Source organism: Sinocyclocheilus grahami, unplaced genomic scaffold, assembly GCF_001515645.1.
Source record: "Sinocyclocheilus grahami isolate Dianchi unplaced genomic scaffold, SAMN03320097.WGS_v1.1 scaffold2304.1, whole genome shotgun sequence".
Lineage (NCBI taxonomy): Eukaryota > Metazoa > Chordata > Actinopteri > Cypriniformes > Cyprinidae > Sinocyclocheilus > Sinocyclocheilus grahami.
The window spans coordinates 27,122-43,016 of NW_015507483.1; the positions used below are offsets into that span (position 1 = coordinate 27,122).

Genomic DNA, 15,895 nt, shown 5'->3' on the forward strand with positions numbered 1-15,895 from the left:
TAGAACAATGTTTGAATAAAGCTTTGTTTCATGTGTCGGTGACTTGTATTTATTTAATGTTATGGTTACTTTTATTTATTCTTTTACTCATTTATTCATGTTTCCTGTTGTTGTCACTAAGTAAAATATAATTGTTTCATTAACTTATGCATCGATTCATTACTTGACTGAAAATTGAGATGTATTCCCCTTGCCTGCATTTGTCTACTCTAGTGTGCATTCATGCATAGCTATGGCATATGACAAAACAAATTACATTTTGCTTGTTTTACTATATATATATATATATATATAATATTAATTATTGGTCAGCATTTATCATTATTATTTCATAAGTGTTGGGGTGGGCTAGCAATGCATTCTGGGGTGATCTTAATTTTTAAGTAGCAATACTTACATTTTTCGAGTGTAAAATTAACCGTCTTCTCCAAAGGCGAGATCTTCTAGCAGCTGATCGACGTCTCCTTTGTGCAGATATTACAAATATTGCAAACGCTGTGGAAAACGTACTAGGTAGGGGTTGTGGAGTTACTGATGCTATGAGATGTTAGTGCACCTGTCCATCTTATGTATTACAAGCTCAGGGAAAGATGGTTGTATCTTTAACAATGAACAATCATAATGACAAAAAGCAGAAAACAAATATAATGGGTTTGCGTACATCATAGTATGAGATTATATACACAGAAAAAAGGCACAATGACAAGGTTAAATATCTTTAATCATAATCAATGCATCAAAATATTACATTTGTTGTTGTTGTTGTTGTTTTTGTTATTTATAAGCCTGAGGGATGAAACAGAGTTAAATTCAACAAGAAAAAGAGGAAAACAAAGGAGATTTAAATTAAAATTAAAATTACATTTTTTGAAATTAAGTACCTACTCATTGAGTATGCCATTTCAGATGCAGCCACTGTGTTCTTGTTAGCAATGGTTACCTCCAAAGAAACACATGCAGCCATCATCGCTTTGCATCAAAATGGCCTCACATGCAAGGAAATTGCTACAAAGAATATTGCACCTGAAAGAACCATTTACCGAATCATCTTCAAGGAGAGAGGTTCAACTGCAGTGAAGAAGTCTTCAGGATGTCCCAGAGTGTCCAGCAAGTGCCAGGACCATCTCCACCTGAAAAGTCAGCTACGGAAATGTGTCACCACCAGTGCAGAGCTCAGGAATAGCAGCAGGTTTGTTTGAGAGCATCTACACGCACAGTGAGGCCAATACTTTTGGACAAAGGCCTGGTGTCAAGAAGGGCAGCAAAGAAGCCACTTCTCTCCAAGAAAAACGTCAAGGACAGTCTGAAATTCTGCAGGAAGTACAAGGATTGGACAGCAGAAGACTGGTGCAAAGTTATTTTCTCTGATGAATCTCCCTTCCGACTGTTTGGGATATCTGGAAAATTGACTGTTCGGAGAAGAAAAGGTGAACGCTACCATGAGTCCTGTGTTGTGCCAACAGTGAAGCATCCTGAGACCATCCATGTGTGAGGTTGCTTTTCAACTAAGGGAGTGTGCTCTCTCATAATTCTGCCCAAAAACACTGCCATGAATAAAGAATGGTATCAAAACTTCCTGCAAGAGCGACTTCTTCCAGCAATCCATGAGCAACTTGGCGATGATCCGTGCATTTTCCAGCATGATGGAGCACCATGTCACAAAGCAAGAGTGATAAAGAAGTGGCTCGAAGATCATTACATTGAAATTTTGGATCCGTGGCCAGGCAACTCCCTGGATCTCAATCCCAAAGAGAACCTGTGGTCAGTCCTCAAAAGGCGAGAGGAAAAGCAGAAGCCCACAAATTGTGACCAACTCCGAGAACTAACAAGGCAAGAATGGATCTCCATCAGTCAGGATTTGGCCCAGAAGGTAATATCCAGCATGCTAGAGTGAATTGCAGAGGTTATGAAGAACAAGGATCAACACTGTAAATATTGACTCATTATATATTTTTGCCAACAAAAGCCTTTAAAACTTATGATTATGCTTATCATTGTTTTTCAGTATACCATAGAAACATGTGGAAAAATAATCTACAAATACTGAAGCAGCAAACTTTGCAAAACACAATTTGTCACTACCAAAACTTTTGGCCATGACTGTACAAGTAATATGGACTGCATTAAAGAAGTCATGACTGCATAACTGTGTTTTTCATTTTAATTTACAATGCTTCCTGATGTGCACTTATGTATGTTATGAATTTTTACATTAAAACTGTCATAATAATAATAATAATAATAATAAAATCTAAATACTTTCTGTAATATGGACTGCATTAAAGAAGTCATGACTGCATAACTGTGTTTTTCATTTTAATTTACAATGCTTCCTGATGTGCACTTATGTCACTTATGTATGTTATGAATTTTTACATTAAAACTGTCATAATAATAATAATAATAATAATAAAATCTAAATACTTTCATCTTATACAGTGCAAACACAATGTAAATAAAAGATTCACTGAGCAGTATAGATAGTGTCATTAATTATAATGTGAGTTTTGGTAGTACAGAACTCAAGTCACTGATAGACTAAACAGCAATGTCTAAATTAACACAATTATATATTGTGACATTGTCGGGTTCATATCTTTCTATGAAACTTTATTTGCAAATCCTGTGTTGTATTGCAACTGGTTTACCAAAGAATCCACATCATAAATGTCATAAAGACTTGTCAGTATAGAAGGATCTTCTTCACTAAAGTGGTATCTTCTTCACTAAAGTGGTAGATTTAACTGCTAAAACCTTTAGGATCTTCTTCACTAAAGTGGTAGATTTAACTGCTAAAACCTTTAGAACAATTAACCATGGTTTCATTATAGTAAACATAAAATTAAAATATTAAAATAAATGGTTTATGTGTGTTTTTCAAGTCATCTCCAGGTAATACATAAAGTGTATGAAACAGTATAGAAATTATAAAATATATTTTCTGCCTTATTCTGTGTTAAAAATTGGAAATAATATTTTAGCATAAAAAGTGTTGTATATACAGTAAATCAATCATAAAATTGTCATTAGGAAAATAGGCTACAGGAAAAATATAGTTTGATACAAATTAGTGGTTATTGTCCAGCAGTGTATTTGATATCTTAGCCAATTAAAAGTAAGAGATAATAATTTTTGTATAAAGGAATAAAAGTTGTTCACATTGTACTTCCACTTGTTTTCATTGCAGCTGGGAACTGTATGTTGTAATGCATGTGTAATGTTAGGTTTTTGGAATGCAAAAATGTCATCAGAGGCACGTTTACCTAACATTACTACAGTACGTTGTAACTTTGCTGTACCTTGCTTTAGATTAAAAAAAATAATAATAATAATAATTAAAAATATATATATATATAATGATGTATGTATGTATTTGTTTGTTTGATTGTACATATATTATTTAAATATATATTTTAATATAAAATTTGGGTTAAACAGTCAATCCATTGAACTTTATCAAACTAATTACATGATATGCTGATTAATCAAATGAATCATAGTTAATTGGATTTAGCTATATTGCTGAGAAAAACTACCAAATTAAGATAATTCAGAACATTACATTATTGTGCCAGACAATAGCATTGAGGATTATAGACATGGCTTTAGATGTTCATGTATTGTTGTTTTATTCCCATATAATAAAACCTAATGATTTACATTTATTCATTTAGGATAAGGATGGCCAACTCTATCCTGAATAATTTTGCCCGATCTCAAATCAAACACACCTGCAAAATCAAACCAAACATTTCAGGATTATTAAATTATGGTGTGTTTGATTTGAGATGGAACTAAGAATTGTTGAAACCTTTTACTGCTATTTAGGAGAACTCTTAGTGGTAAGATAACATGTTTTGTGAATACGGGCCCAGGTGTGTTTAATTAGGGTTGAATCTAAACTCTGCAGGGCTCTGGCCCTCCAGGAATTCAGTTTGACACCCCTGATCTAAAGCAATTTACTGATGACAATAATACAAGCTAAAGCAGTTAATCCAAGGGAGACCACAATGAAATAGTGCTACCATACAAAATGACTGTTACTAGCAGTGTAGTGCAATGCTGACGGTTATGTGTATTATAATAATAATAAATGATAACAATATGCTTAATGTGTAATTATTTTGTGGCACTGCTTATAATTACACATTATATTTGTTGTTATAACTACTGTGCATAATAGTAACAGGGGCATCGTGTAACCTATATCAACCAGCAAATGTCACTGCTCAGTTCCCCAGTTTGACAGAAGAGTCTGTGGGTTCTTTGAGTTAATTGGCAGTCACTAGTTTATCTGATAAACTATTTTCCAGTGGCTGTCATGCAGGTGCAGTTGGAAGGTGCAATTAAAGTTATTTTTGTAACACTGCAATCTCTCTGCAGGATATCGAGGATCACATCGCCTTTGTAATCACTGTCCCCACTGCGCTGGCAATTTTCCTCACTATTTTTGTTCTGGTCTGCATCGAGTCCATCTTCAAGAAGCTGCTCCGAGTTTTCTCTTTGGTGATCTGGGCCTGCCTGGTTGCCATGGGTTACCTCTTTATGTTTTTTGGAGGAATCATCTGTCCCTGGGATCAGGTAAGACTAGTGTGTTATCGGCTACATAAGGTTGTTGTCAGTCATGGGCTTTTTACCTGATATATCTCAGATGGTGTATTTTTGAGAACCAGTGGGAAAGAGTATAATGAGAATGACTGGAAGGAGAAATAACACAATACTTTAGCCAAAAAGGAAAGTGTATGAGCACTAATGTATGGGACAGTCCCGAGTAAACGGAATTGTTGTTCAGAGTCACCTTTACTAGTCAATTTAGCATTTATCAAGACAGTTGCTTTCCTGTGAAGACAGGCCTCCATACCAGAATTAAGTGAGAAGGCCAGTGAATTCTCATTGAAAAATGAAAGAAATCCAGAAAGATAAATAAAATATTTATGTGGAGGATGTGGAGAACAGAAAAAAAGTTATTTAGATTTATTAAATTTCACATCAGGGATACTGTTTCACCCCAATACCAGTTCTCATGGAAGACTCTGAAACTGTGATCAGTAATAGTGGCAAGTCAGTAATAAGTGATAAGTAGTAAGTTTCTTTGTACTAGATTTTCCAAGCAATTATAATCCATCAGACGTTTATTGTGTTTGAATTTTCAACCTGTCCAAATGCATGACGAAATTGAACCTTGTTCAGCGCATTATTATGTCAGGTGTAAAGGTGTAAAAATTTTACTTGACATAAGCATTTTACAGACTTCTACTATAAGATCCGAATTATACAGCTTTCTCTTCCCTCTCTCACGTTGATTATATAAAGTAAATGTGTGCTAGTCCCATCACAGCTGAGCCACCCGCATGTTTGACCTGCAAGTTCAGTGAGGATAATTGCGTTCAACATTAATCAAAATGCTGCAAATGTATGACTAGACCTGGGAATTCAGATAGTAATCAGAAGTCTAGCCTAGCTATTCTGCACATTCCTATTACAGATGACTAATTTACTCTTCAAGGAAAAATCTAATAAAATAAATCGATCAATAAATAAACCGACTGCCATTTATTAAGTCAAATTTAATAAAAATCTTTAAATGGAGAATATAAGCAGCTAATGGTTTGCTGTTTTAAAATAAGACCCAATGTTTGTCACTGACATATTGTATCTCTGGAGTAGGTAACATATGGTGAAAGACAAACAAGGCTAATGTCAGACGTGTAAGGAGGGATGACTTCCTGTGTTAGTCAATATCTCTGCTTGGTTCCAGATTAAGAGCAGATAGGGCAGTTCTCAATACATAAACACCATCTGAATCCTCTATACAGCAAATGCTCCACTTTTCACAAAATATTTCTGCAAAACTGTCAAATTCACCAACCATGTGCAATTCAGCTTAGCTATCACTGATGTAGTGCTGTGAGTATTGAACATTCTTTATGCAAATTAGGCTGTATATGTATATGTGGATGTATTGGCAGTAGCAAGTCTCGGTACTTGCTCTGCCACAGCAGCAGCAGCGTAGCAGATCTATTCCGCCAAGACCAAATACATTAACATTGTCATGTCCATTACCATACCAATCCCTCTGAGAGTTTGCATGACAGAAATATATATATATAGAAGGGGGGGGCGAGAGGGGTCAAAAGTATAAATTTTTATATTATATTATATTATATTAATTTTAACAAGTATTATCAAACAATTATATTAATTTAGTAACCTAAATATATATTAGTATATATTAGTGTCTGTGTAGGATCATGTACGATCGTTTGGGTTTTATGGCTTAAGAGACCCCTTTTAGCCTTTGACATTTGCATATAAATTACAGTCCTGGCCACAGATTCTACATTTATATGGGTGCTAAATTGTCAAATGGTTCCCCTTACTATCAAGGAGATGCTAAGCAGTCTACCACTATCATCTCCCCATCTGACTTCAAACAGTTTCCAAAGAGAAGTAAATGACCAATTTGGTCAGGCGCCAATGGGCCTGGCTGACCTGCAAAACTACACCATACACACAATACACAACACATACACATATAGACCTTTTCTTTATTTAGACAATAATTAATCAGTTACAATTGTATCTGGTATATGCATGTGTTGTTTGTATGTTTCCCTATTGTATTAGCCTAGTTACAACTCTTTATTTGTATTAGTTAGACTCTCAATGCTTATATTCAGGTATATGAGTGTATCTCTGCTTTAAGATATTCTAGATGTTTCGTTCTTGGTATCAAAATGAGCTGCTCTTTATTCCTCAAACAATGATGTACACTATGGGATCGTGAAATGCATCATACTATTTGTACCATATTTTGGGTAAAACTGCACCAATCCTCCAGACCGGCCATAAACATGCAAATGGACCATAAAGGGAGACAAAGAAAACTTCTCCCGCTCAAAAATTCATGCCTGGTATTGGCTATTCCACCCAAAAGGTGGGTGTGGATAGGAACTCTCAAAAGTAATTTGCTCGCACTGATCTTTGCTCAGAAAACCCTTTCTTTTGAGACAACACTTTCCAAGACTCCTCAAACTCTCCTCTTGAGTTTGATTTTCCGACAGTTTTATCTTCAAGTAACTTTGTTGATCCGCTGTGGACTTCCCTATCTTCAGAAGAACCAGGAAAACTTCCAGCTCACTCCTAAAGAACTCATCAAGGACCTCCGTTGTCTACCGCATCAGGACTCTTGTTCAGCAATCGAAGCCAATGCAAGTAACCGTTTACAACTATTTAGATGGGTGTTTAAGCTTGAGCCCCCTTAAGGTGATTTTTGATTCTTTGAGGATTCTCATTAGGTTGTGGTTAATTGATGTGAAATACTGCCATTCTTTTGCTCTTCTGTCTCTTTTCCTTACTTTGCTTCATTCTGTATATAGGTTTTGCTTAGTTAGTTATACGTTAGATATAGTTTCATTTATTAAATCCAATCCAATTGATTGCCTCTGTGTGCTGCTCACGATTCGAAGTCACTGAATGTTTGATCCCTTGCTACATGCTAAGTTAATGCTAGTACTGTATGAAGGAAAGTTATTCTTTTTTGGCCAGGAAAATAATCTTTCCTTGAATTGATAAATGATTATATTGTCTGCTCGATGGACGGACAGATCAAATAATTGTAATATTGATTCTGCTACAGTTAATTCTAAGATCTAATCTAAATATTTATTATTAATCATAACCAGTTATAATTAGTCATAAATAGTTCCCTTTTGAGCTGATTTGCTACAGATTTGGTGGAGAATGCAGCGACATTCAAACTTTGTTTGTGAGCAAACTCAGTATCAATTTATTTGTGTTCTTATATTATGCACGCTTAGAGTGAGACAAGTTGCAACGCGAACTCACTCTTTTGATTGGATGGTTCAAAGCCACCTCCAGTACTGTATTTTAACAGCCTCTATTTGGCTAACATTTAGTCACTGTTAATTGTTAAAGTAAACTGCATTTCATAATATTAAAATTGTTCTCTAAAGACGAAGAAATCTCTTTACAGTACATTTTAATATTATCAAAATCGCCTGTTGGGACGAAGAAATCTTCCTGCATTGCGATAAAGATTGATTTGAGCGATGTTCCTCTTATCATCTTTTAAAGGCCTTATCTGATTGTATCGCTAGATTGAAGTCATTGCGTATTCCAATTTCATTCAACTACGATCTCACTCCCTTAGGTTTAACCCAGGGGTAGGCAAGTTCGGTCCTAGAGAGCCGCAATCCTGCAGAGTTCAGCTCCAACCCTAATTAGACACACCTGAACAAGCTAATCAATATCTTCAGGATTACTAAGGCTATAGGCAGGTGAGGTTTTTTTCAGGGTTGGAGCTGAACTTGCCTACCCCTGGTTTAACCATTAGAGTAGCTATCTAATGCGTGTCTAATGCAGATCTGATCATAAGAACACTGCGAGCCAGTAAACTGATTGGAATGTAAATGTAAATTCTGTTAGAATGAGAGTAGTCTCACACTAAACGCTATCAGTTTTAAGCATTGGAGTTAAGGCACCGTACCTTAAACTAATGCTAGAGGGCAGGCTGTTTAAGTATCTAACACTTCTTGAACTCCTCCTTTACCTTCCTGATTTCACCTTGTGTGGGCTCACCCACTCCCCCTTGTGGGCATTCTCAACTAGGTCGACTTTGTACTCCAATTTGTTTTATTTTAATTTCCCTTCTGCTTCTTTAGTCATTATCATTCTCGCCAGTTACCCGCCGTTTTATTTTTTTATTTTAGTATTAGTTTTGTTTTTACTTTATTGTCTTTCCTGTTTATAATTTTATTTTGTTTTGTTCCTTTTTTCATTTTAATCAGGTTTCTCTCCCCCTCTTCTCGCTCACTTTACAACTCACTTATTTAAATTTAATTTAAACAGTGTTTGAATTTAAATTTAAAGTTAATATCTGTATTCTAACCATTTGTGTTTACCTATAGGTAGCACTCCCACTAGTGCTTAGTTAGTGAAGCGACAGTTGCCTTTACGGCGGATCACAGTGAGATGCCACGGCATCCCGACTGGATAACCTCAATCCATCACTAAGCTTAGCCCATAGAATACTAACCCATTCAGCTAGCGAAACCCCAAAATCAGGTTTCTCCTCAATCTGAAAGGTAATTAGCCTGCTCCTGCTATCCAAGCAAGGCTGACACACTAGATGTTATGACCCAGAAGCGCCCTCTATTCGGTAGGCCCTGTCATAACCCCTAACAGCAGTGAAATACTTAAACCTGCTCTCTCCTCTATATCTCTGTGTTCTGATTTGTTGGTTTGTTTGTTTTTCATTTTGTTCTGTTTTGTTTGCCTAGAGACCGAACCTTTGAGAATCATCAGGGAAGGCTGAGTAATAAATTGACGACCCAAGCTGCCAAAGTCTTTAGACGATCACGCTGTCAACAATCTTAGTTAGATCCTTTCTGGTGCCTCCCACAACAATTAGACACACCTTGCCATTCACGGCCGAGATAACAGGTGTCTGGTCTACACTCTGCTAACTGTTTGTACTCATCAAACAGACCGTGCATAGAACATATAATTACTATAATTGCAGCCTGCTAACGCTGCAAGGACTTGTATTGGCCTTTTGTGCTGTCTCTCTGAGCCGGGAACAGCTCGACGACAACCTGAGCGCCCTGATGTCACATGATCCGACACAGGACTACAGCCACAAAGATCTCACCAAGATCATCGGGCCACTAGCCCACAACCTCCTCGCTCAGGCAAAGTTGGGGGAAGCAAGCATCTCCCTCATGGAACAGGAAGCAGCAGCACTGAAGCTCCAGGCTGAGGAGGCTCAGAGAAACCTGTTGTTTGCTCAAAGTCAACTGGACCAGTTAACATCGGAGACTCAGCACCAGCACAGGACGGCAGACGAAAAGGACCCAGAGCTGCAGGAGGAAGTAGAGAGACTCCAGAAAGCCTTAGATTGATACCTCCTAGTCAAGGATTCCCAGTTCGAAAGGGAGGTGAGAGCCCACTGCTCAAGACATCACCTCCCAGCATCCCAGAACCCCCAGCAGCAGCAAGGGGGTGGGAGCCTTTCCAAAGGCTGTCTTCCAGTCACGGCGTGTCACCTAAAGAATTGGATAAGCTGGCTAGAAACATTCCCACTTTCACTTCAAACCCTGCAGGAGGCCACGATGTACACGCCCACTTAAAAGACCTTGACTTTCACTTGCAAACTGTTGCCAATGTTACCACACGAGACAGACTCGTGCTCACTTCTGCTCAGGATCACCGCCAGCCGTGAGGTGAGGAGCTTTCTAGACCGGCAGCCACGGTCAAAGTGGATTACCAGCAACTGCAGCAGGCTTTGATTAAGGAGTTCTCTGACCCAGAGTCAGAGCAAGGACTGATTACTGCCATGGACCTTAAACAGGGCAGACAGGAAACCACACAGGCTTACTACAAAAGGCTCAGACAGGCCTACTTCGGAGCACGAAACGAGCCAGGAAAGGAACAGGATTTCATCTTCAAAATTCTGTTCCTCTGGAACCTGCACCCAACAGTGCGTCACCACTTGGGGGTTCTGGCTTGCCCACAGACTATGTCCACCCAACAGCTGGCCCATAAGGCCTATGCCAAACAAAGGACTGCTTCTGAAAAGACAGGAAAAACCCCCACAATCTATCCTGTCACCAATCAGAGTTCAGAACTTGCTCTAGAGGGCGCCGAGCCAAGCCACAATGACAAACCTGTCAACACAATGTCAAGATCCTTCCCAGCCAGCAGAGAGCATCATGGCCATGGTGGTGCCCATCCGAAGCACCAGTATGTGCGCCCCAAGAGATCCTTCCCAGCCAGCAGAGAGCAGCATGGCCATGGTGGTGCCCATCCGAAGCACCAGTATGAACGCCCCGAGAGATCCTGGGACATGTCACAACCACCCCTCAGCCGAAGGGGTGGAGCCACATGGGAAGCCAAGAGACGGCCCAAGGGGAACCGACACTCACAGACACAAGCATCAAGCTCAGACTGCCAGCAGCAGAACCCCTCTCAACAGGCCCTGGACAAGCCCAAATATAAACCATCCACAGAACAGAACAAGGAATCTACATCTGAATCAGCAGAGATCATGAGACTTTTAAAGGAACTCCTCCAGAATAAGCACCACAAGGGAGAGAAAAGGGATGAGTCAGATCAGTTGTGACTAAGCATTAGATCTGACCCCAACGCCCACTCAGAGTCCCCTCAACATGAACCTCCCAACCAGGTCACTGCTAATCCACTGTCAACCACAGAACCAGATATCACATCACCTAGTGGTGACATCACTCAACCACCTCAGCTGACTGTGGAACAACCAGAACCAGCCAACATCCCGCAACACATCTCCAGCCAGGAGGTACCCGAAAGTACCCGAAAGTGCGATTTTGGTGGTCTGCCTCCCTGACGAGCCACACAAGACCAGCTCTGACTGCTTGCCAGTCACCACACAAGCCCCAGTGCCAAGACTCCTAGGGAACCTAATCGAAAGGGGGGTGGCCAAAAAACTCTACCTGGCCATCACATTGGAAAATTGGGTGAGACTGGAGGCCCTGGTGGACACTGGAGCTGACCTCACTTTAATGTCAAGCCAACTTTTTGACAGACTTCAAAGTGAAGCCAAGAGACAGAATCGAACTCTGAAGTATCAGAGGTGTGTGCTGAATGTGCAATCCTACAGCCAAGATGAGGTCCAATTTCAACAGGTAGCTCCAATTCACCTGACCATCGGCCCTATGAGCTTAGTGCACCCTGTGTACATTTCTTCATTGGACACAAATCCTCTCCTCATTGGCAAAGACCTGCAAGACCGCTTTGAGCCATTGTTAGATTTTAAACAACTGAAAATCTGGGCTCAAGTGCGAGAACCTCTGCCTCCTCAGTCACCAAGATCACCCCAGACAGACTGCCAGGTCACAAAGGTCGCGGAAAATCTCGCCGCCAGCCATAGTCTCGGCCCAAGAGCGAGGTTCAAGGTCGCTGCTCTGTACTTTCCAGCTAGCCAAAGACTCTAGACTCAAAGACACATACCAGGTTAAGGGGGGCTTACAACTGAATGATGTCACAACAACAGACCCCATACTAGCACTGTGGGCAGACAATTCAGCCATCAGCCTCTCACAGTTCAATGCTCTCAAACAGCACACAACGAACATTCCTTTTCCTAACAAGCGCACACGATTCCCCTTGAATCCCTGTCCATCAGCTATGGTGACTGCCAAGGGCACCTGTGCCCTGAACTTGAGGTGGAATGACAGGTGTCTAACCCATTACTTCCTGGTCTTTCCAGACACACTGCATGATGTCTACATCGGAGAGGACATTCTGATTCGCCTCAGGGCTCACGTGGACAGGATCCCTGAAGTGATATGGGCTCCAATGACCTCACAGTCACCCACTGTTCCTGTCAACCTCGAGAACCTCCTGTCAGGCCAAACCATCCCTGAGGCCTGCACGGTAATCAACGAACAAGAGACTATAGTACCAGCTTACACCAAAGGGGCCGCTGTTTGACTCAACCTGCGAAGCGGCCAAGGTCTCAGCCACACCCTTGGCTTCTTCCAACCTTCACCCGAATGTGGGGAACTGGGCCTCACTTTGGAAGTCACGCCCCTCGTTGAAGTGACATCTCGGGCAGTCTACATCTTGTTCAATAACTGCACGGCAACGGATGTCAGAGTGCCTAAGGCGTACCGTCTGGGTTGGCTAGTGAGCTATGACTTTCATGACTTTGAACTAATTCTACCAATAATTGGACCCATCTCAGATTCAATGATTCCAGAAGGAAGCTCAGGCCACACAGTATCAACAGCACCCTTCAAGATCATCACCATAACCTCAGTCATGCCAGTGGTCAAGGAGCAGGTGTGTAGAACAGAGCTAACAGAAGACCAATACTTTGCCATGTATACAGTCTCTAACCACTCCACCTGCATGAATGACAGCGTGACCGCAGCTCTGACTGCCCACGGCACAGAGGAAGTAATGACAGAAGAGCCATACCCAGGTTTTGAGACACAAGTCCAGCAAATTCTGAAAGATGCTGATGCCATACAGGAGGATGCAGACCGCCACAAACTCCGTCAAGTCCTTTACAAATACAAGGAATCATTTGACAAGGACTCTTTAGATTGTGACCTCACTAACCTCCATGTTGTGCATGTCCCAACGCACCTAAAGGCTCCCAATTGCTTGTCAAGCAATACAAGATCCCCCTTGAATCGTACGAACCCGTACAGGAGATCATCAACTCTATGCTTGAGAAGGGTGTCATTCGTCTGTGTAACAGCACCTACTCTGCCCCCATCTGGCCTGTCCTCAAATCAAACGGCAAGTGGCGGCAAACCATCGACTATAGGAAACTGAACCAACAGGTGCCATTGTTGCGATGGCCTATGACCCAGCTGGAACAGGAGATACCAAGAATCAGAGGAGCCACAATCTTCTCAACTCTTGATGTGGCCTTAGGATTTTGGACTATACCATTGCATCCAGATGACCAACACAAGCTGGCTTTCACCTTTTGTAATCGGCATACACCTTCACCAGGTGCCCATTCGGCTATGCCAACTCACCAGCTGAATTTAACATCTTCCTCAACAAAGCATGCCCGGATGCCAGGGTAAGAGGGAACTTAATCTATGTTAACGACCTTCTGATGAAACACACGACAGTGACCGATCACCTGAAAGAAATTGACCACGTCCTGCACCAACTGACCACCGCCGGTGCCAAGATGGCCCTCCACAAAGGACAATGGTGCAAAACCAAGGTCAACTACGTGGGCCTACTCATTGGATCACGGGGTATTGAGCCACAAACCAGTCACATCCAGGCCATTCAGAACATTAAACCACCTGCCAATGTCCCAGAACGCCGAAGTTTTCTAGGCGTGTGCAACTATTCAAGGCAGTTCATTGAGAACTACTCAGACATTGCATGCCCTCTGACTGCCCTTCTGAAAAAGGACTGCCCCTTCGTCTGGACAGACGATCAGCAAAATGCCATGAATGAGCTAAAACGACATCTGTGCATTGCTCCATGTCTGGCGTACCCAGACCCACAGAAGGAGTTCTATTTGGACGCTGGATTCTCCAGCCACTGCCTCAGCGCTGGTATATACCAACGGCATGACCAGGACAAAAGAGTGGTCGCATATGCCAGCAAGACTCTTCTTCCCCCAGAGTGCAAATACTCAGACTGTGAGAAAGCCCTGCTCTGTACTGTATTCTCCAACCACATTGGAGCACAGAAAGTGATCATAGATACTTGTCACCAGCCTGTCACATTTCTCAACAGCCAGCCCATCCGCGACGGTGTGGTCACAAATGCACACATAGCCACATGGCTAATGGCCCTCCAGGGGCGCAAAGTAGAAACACGATATGCTCAAAATCACAAGTCGGCGCTGGGTAACGGCCTGGCAATCTGCCAAAGCTGCTCCGATGACACACCGACTGAGATCGTAGAAGCAGAAAGGCCCCAACTACTGCCACCTACCTGCCAAAGGTATTTTGACAAGAATGTCTGCCAAGGCATGCCCACAGCATACGTCGATGGATGTTCCTACAACCACGAGGGCATCCTAAAGGCAGGTGCTGGTGTTATCTGACTAAATGATCGACCTTGCCCACCACAATACTTCAAGCTGGGTCCACAATCATCACATTATGCTGAGATAGCGGCTATTCTCATAACCCTGCAGATAGCATCGACCCATAACATCAGAGAACTGCTCATCTGCACAGACTCCAACTATGCCAGACTTGGCTTCACATGCCATCTTCCAGGCTGGAAGCAAAATGGTTTCAAGACAGCAAACAACAAACCAGTTAAACACCAACACCTGTTCCAGGCATGCGACAACATCACAAGTGAACATGATATGGTCGTCTACTGGAAGAAAGTGAAAGGACACTCGAAGTAACCTGGTCCAGACAAGGACCTAAACGACCAAACGGATGCCCTAGCCAAAGCAGGTCCACTACACGGCGAGTTATGGTCTCCACCAACCCCCCAACCACCCTTAACGTGGCAGCCATAACCCGTAGCAAACACACTCAACCCACCACAATGCCCACCTCACAGCTGCTTACGCTGGCTCCTCAAATCTCCACAAATTACATTGCTGACATGCAAGCCTCTGACTCCTCCATCAAAACTATTCTTCACCACCTCACTGACCCCTCCAGCCACCCCATCACACCAGATGAACTTGCTGCTGCCCCAAGCCTCAAACGCCTATACCACCTAACACACATGCTGCGTGTGATAAACAACATCTTGTTTTATGCCCCTGATGACCTCACTGCACCAAGGCTTGTGGTGCCACACTGCCAAAGGGGGGTGATGCTGATGTATGCTCACGACGCACCATGTGCGGGACACCACGGCACAAGAGCCACCTGTGAGACACTAAAACAAGTGGCATACTGGCCCGGCATGCAGCAAGATGTGGCAGAGTACGTGAAAGGATGCCTTGTTTGCTGCCAATTCCAACCGGCGAACCCAAACCACAGAGCCCCACTGCAGCACAGCGGAGTCACATTTCCTTGGTCAGACCTTCAAATTGACTGGGTTGGACCCTTACCCAGGTCAACAAGAGGCAACAAGTATTTCCTCACAGTCGTGTGCTAGTTCACAAAGTGGGTAGAATGCCTCTCAGCACCCAATGACACTGCTCAAACTACAGCATACCTCCTGATGAATCACATCTTCTCCAGGTTCGGGCTGCCGCTGAGAGTCAACTCAGACAGAGGCACCCATTTCACAGCTGAGATCATGCAGCAGATTTGGAAAATCCTGGGAGTACAAGCACAACTGCACATCAGTCACCATCCAATTTCTTCGCGTCAAGTGGAACGGACGAATCAGACTGTGGTCAGCATGCTAAGAAAATATGTGTCTGCTAACCAAA

General features: G+C 41.9%; 1 protein-coding gene across 1 annotated transcript in view; it reads left to right on the plus strand.

Moving 5' to 3' along the window:
• Positions 1-15,895, plus strand: part of LOC107574671 (adenylate cyclase type 2-like) — a gene marked incomplete at its 3' end in the record, with an annotated part of 53,445 nt that overhangs the window by 15,065 nt on the left and 22,485 nt on the right. The window contains exon 2 of the mRNA XM_016261108.1: positions 4,384-4,581. Within this exon, the coding sequence (XP_016116594.1) occupies positions 4,384-4,581 (198 nt within the window). The remainder of the gene's footprint in view (positions 1-4,383; positions 4,582-15,895) is intronic.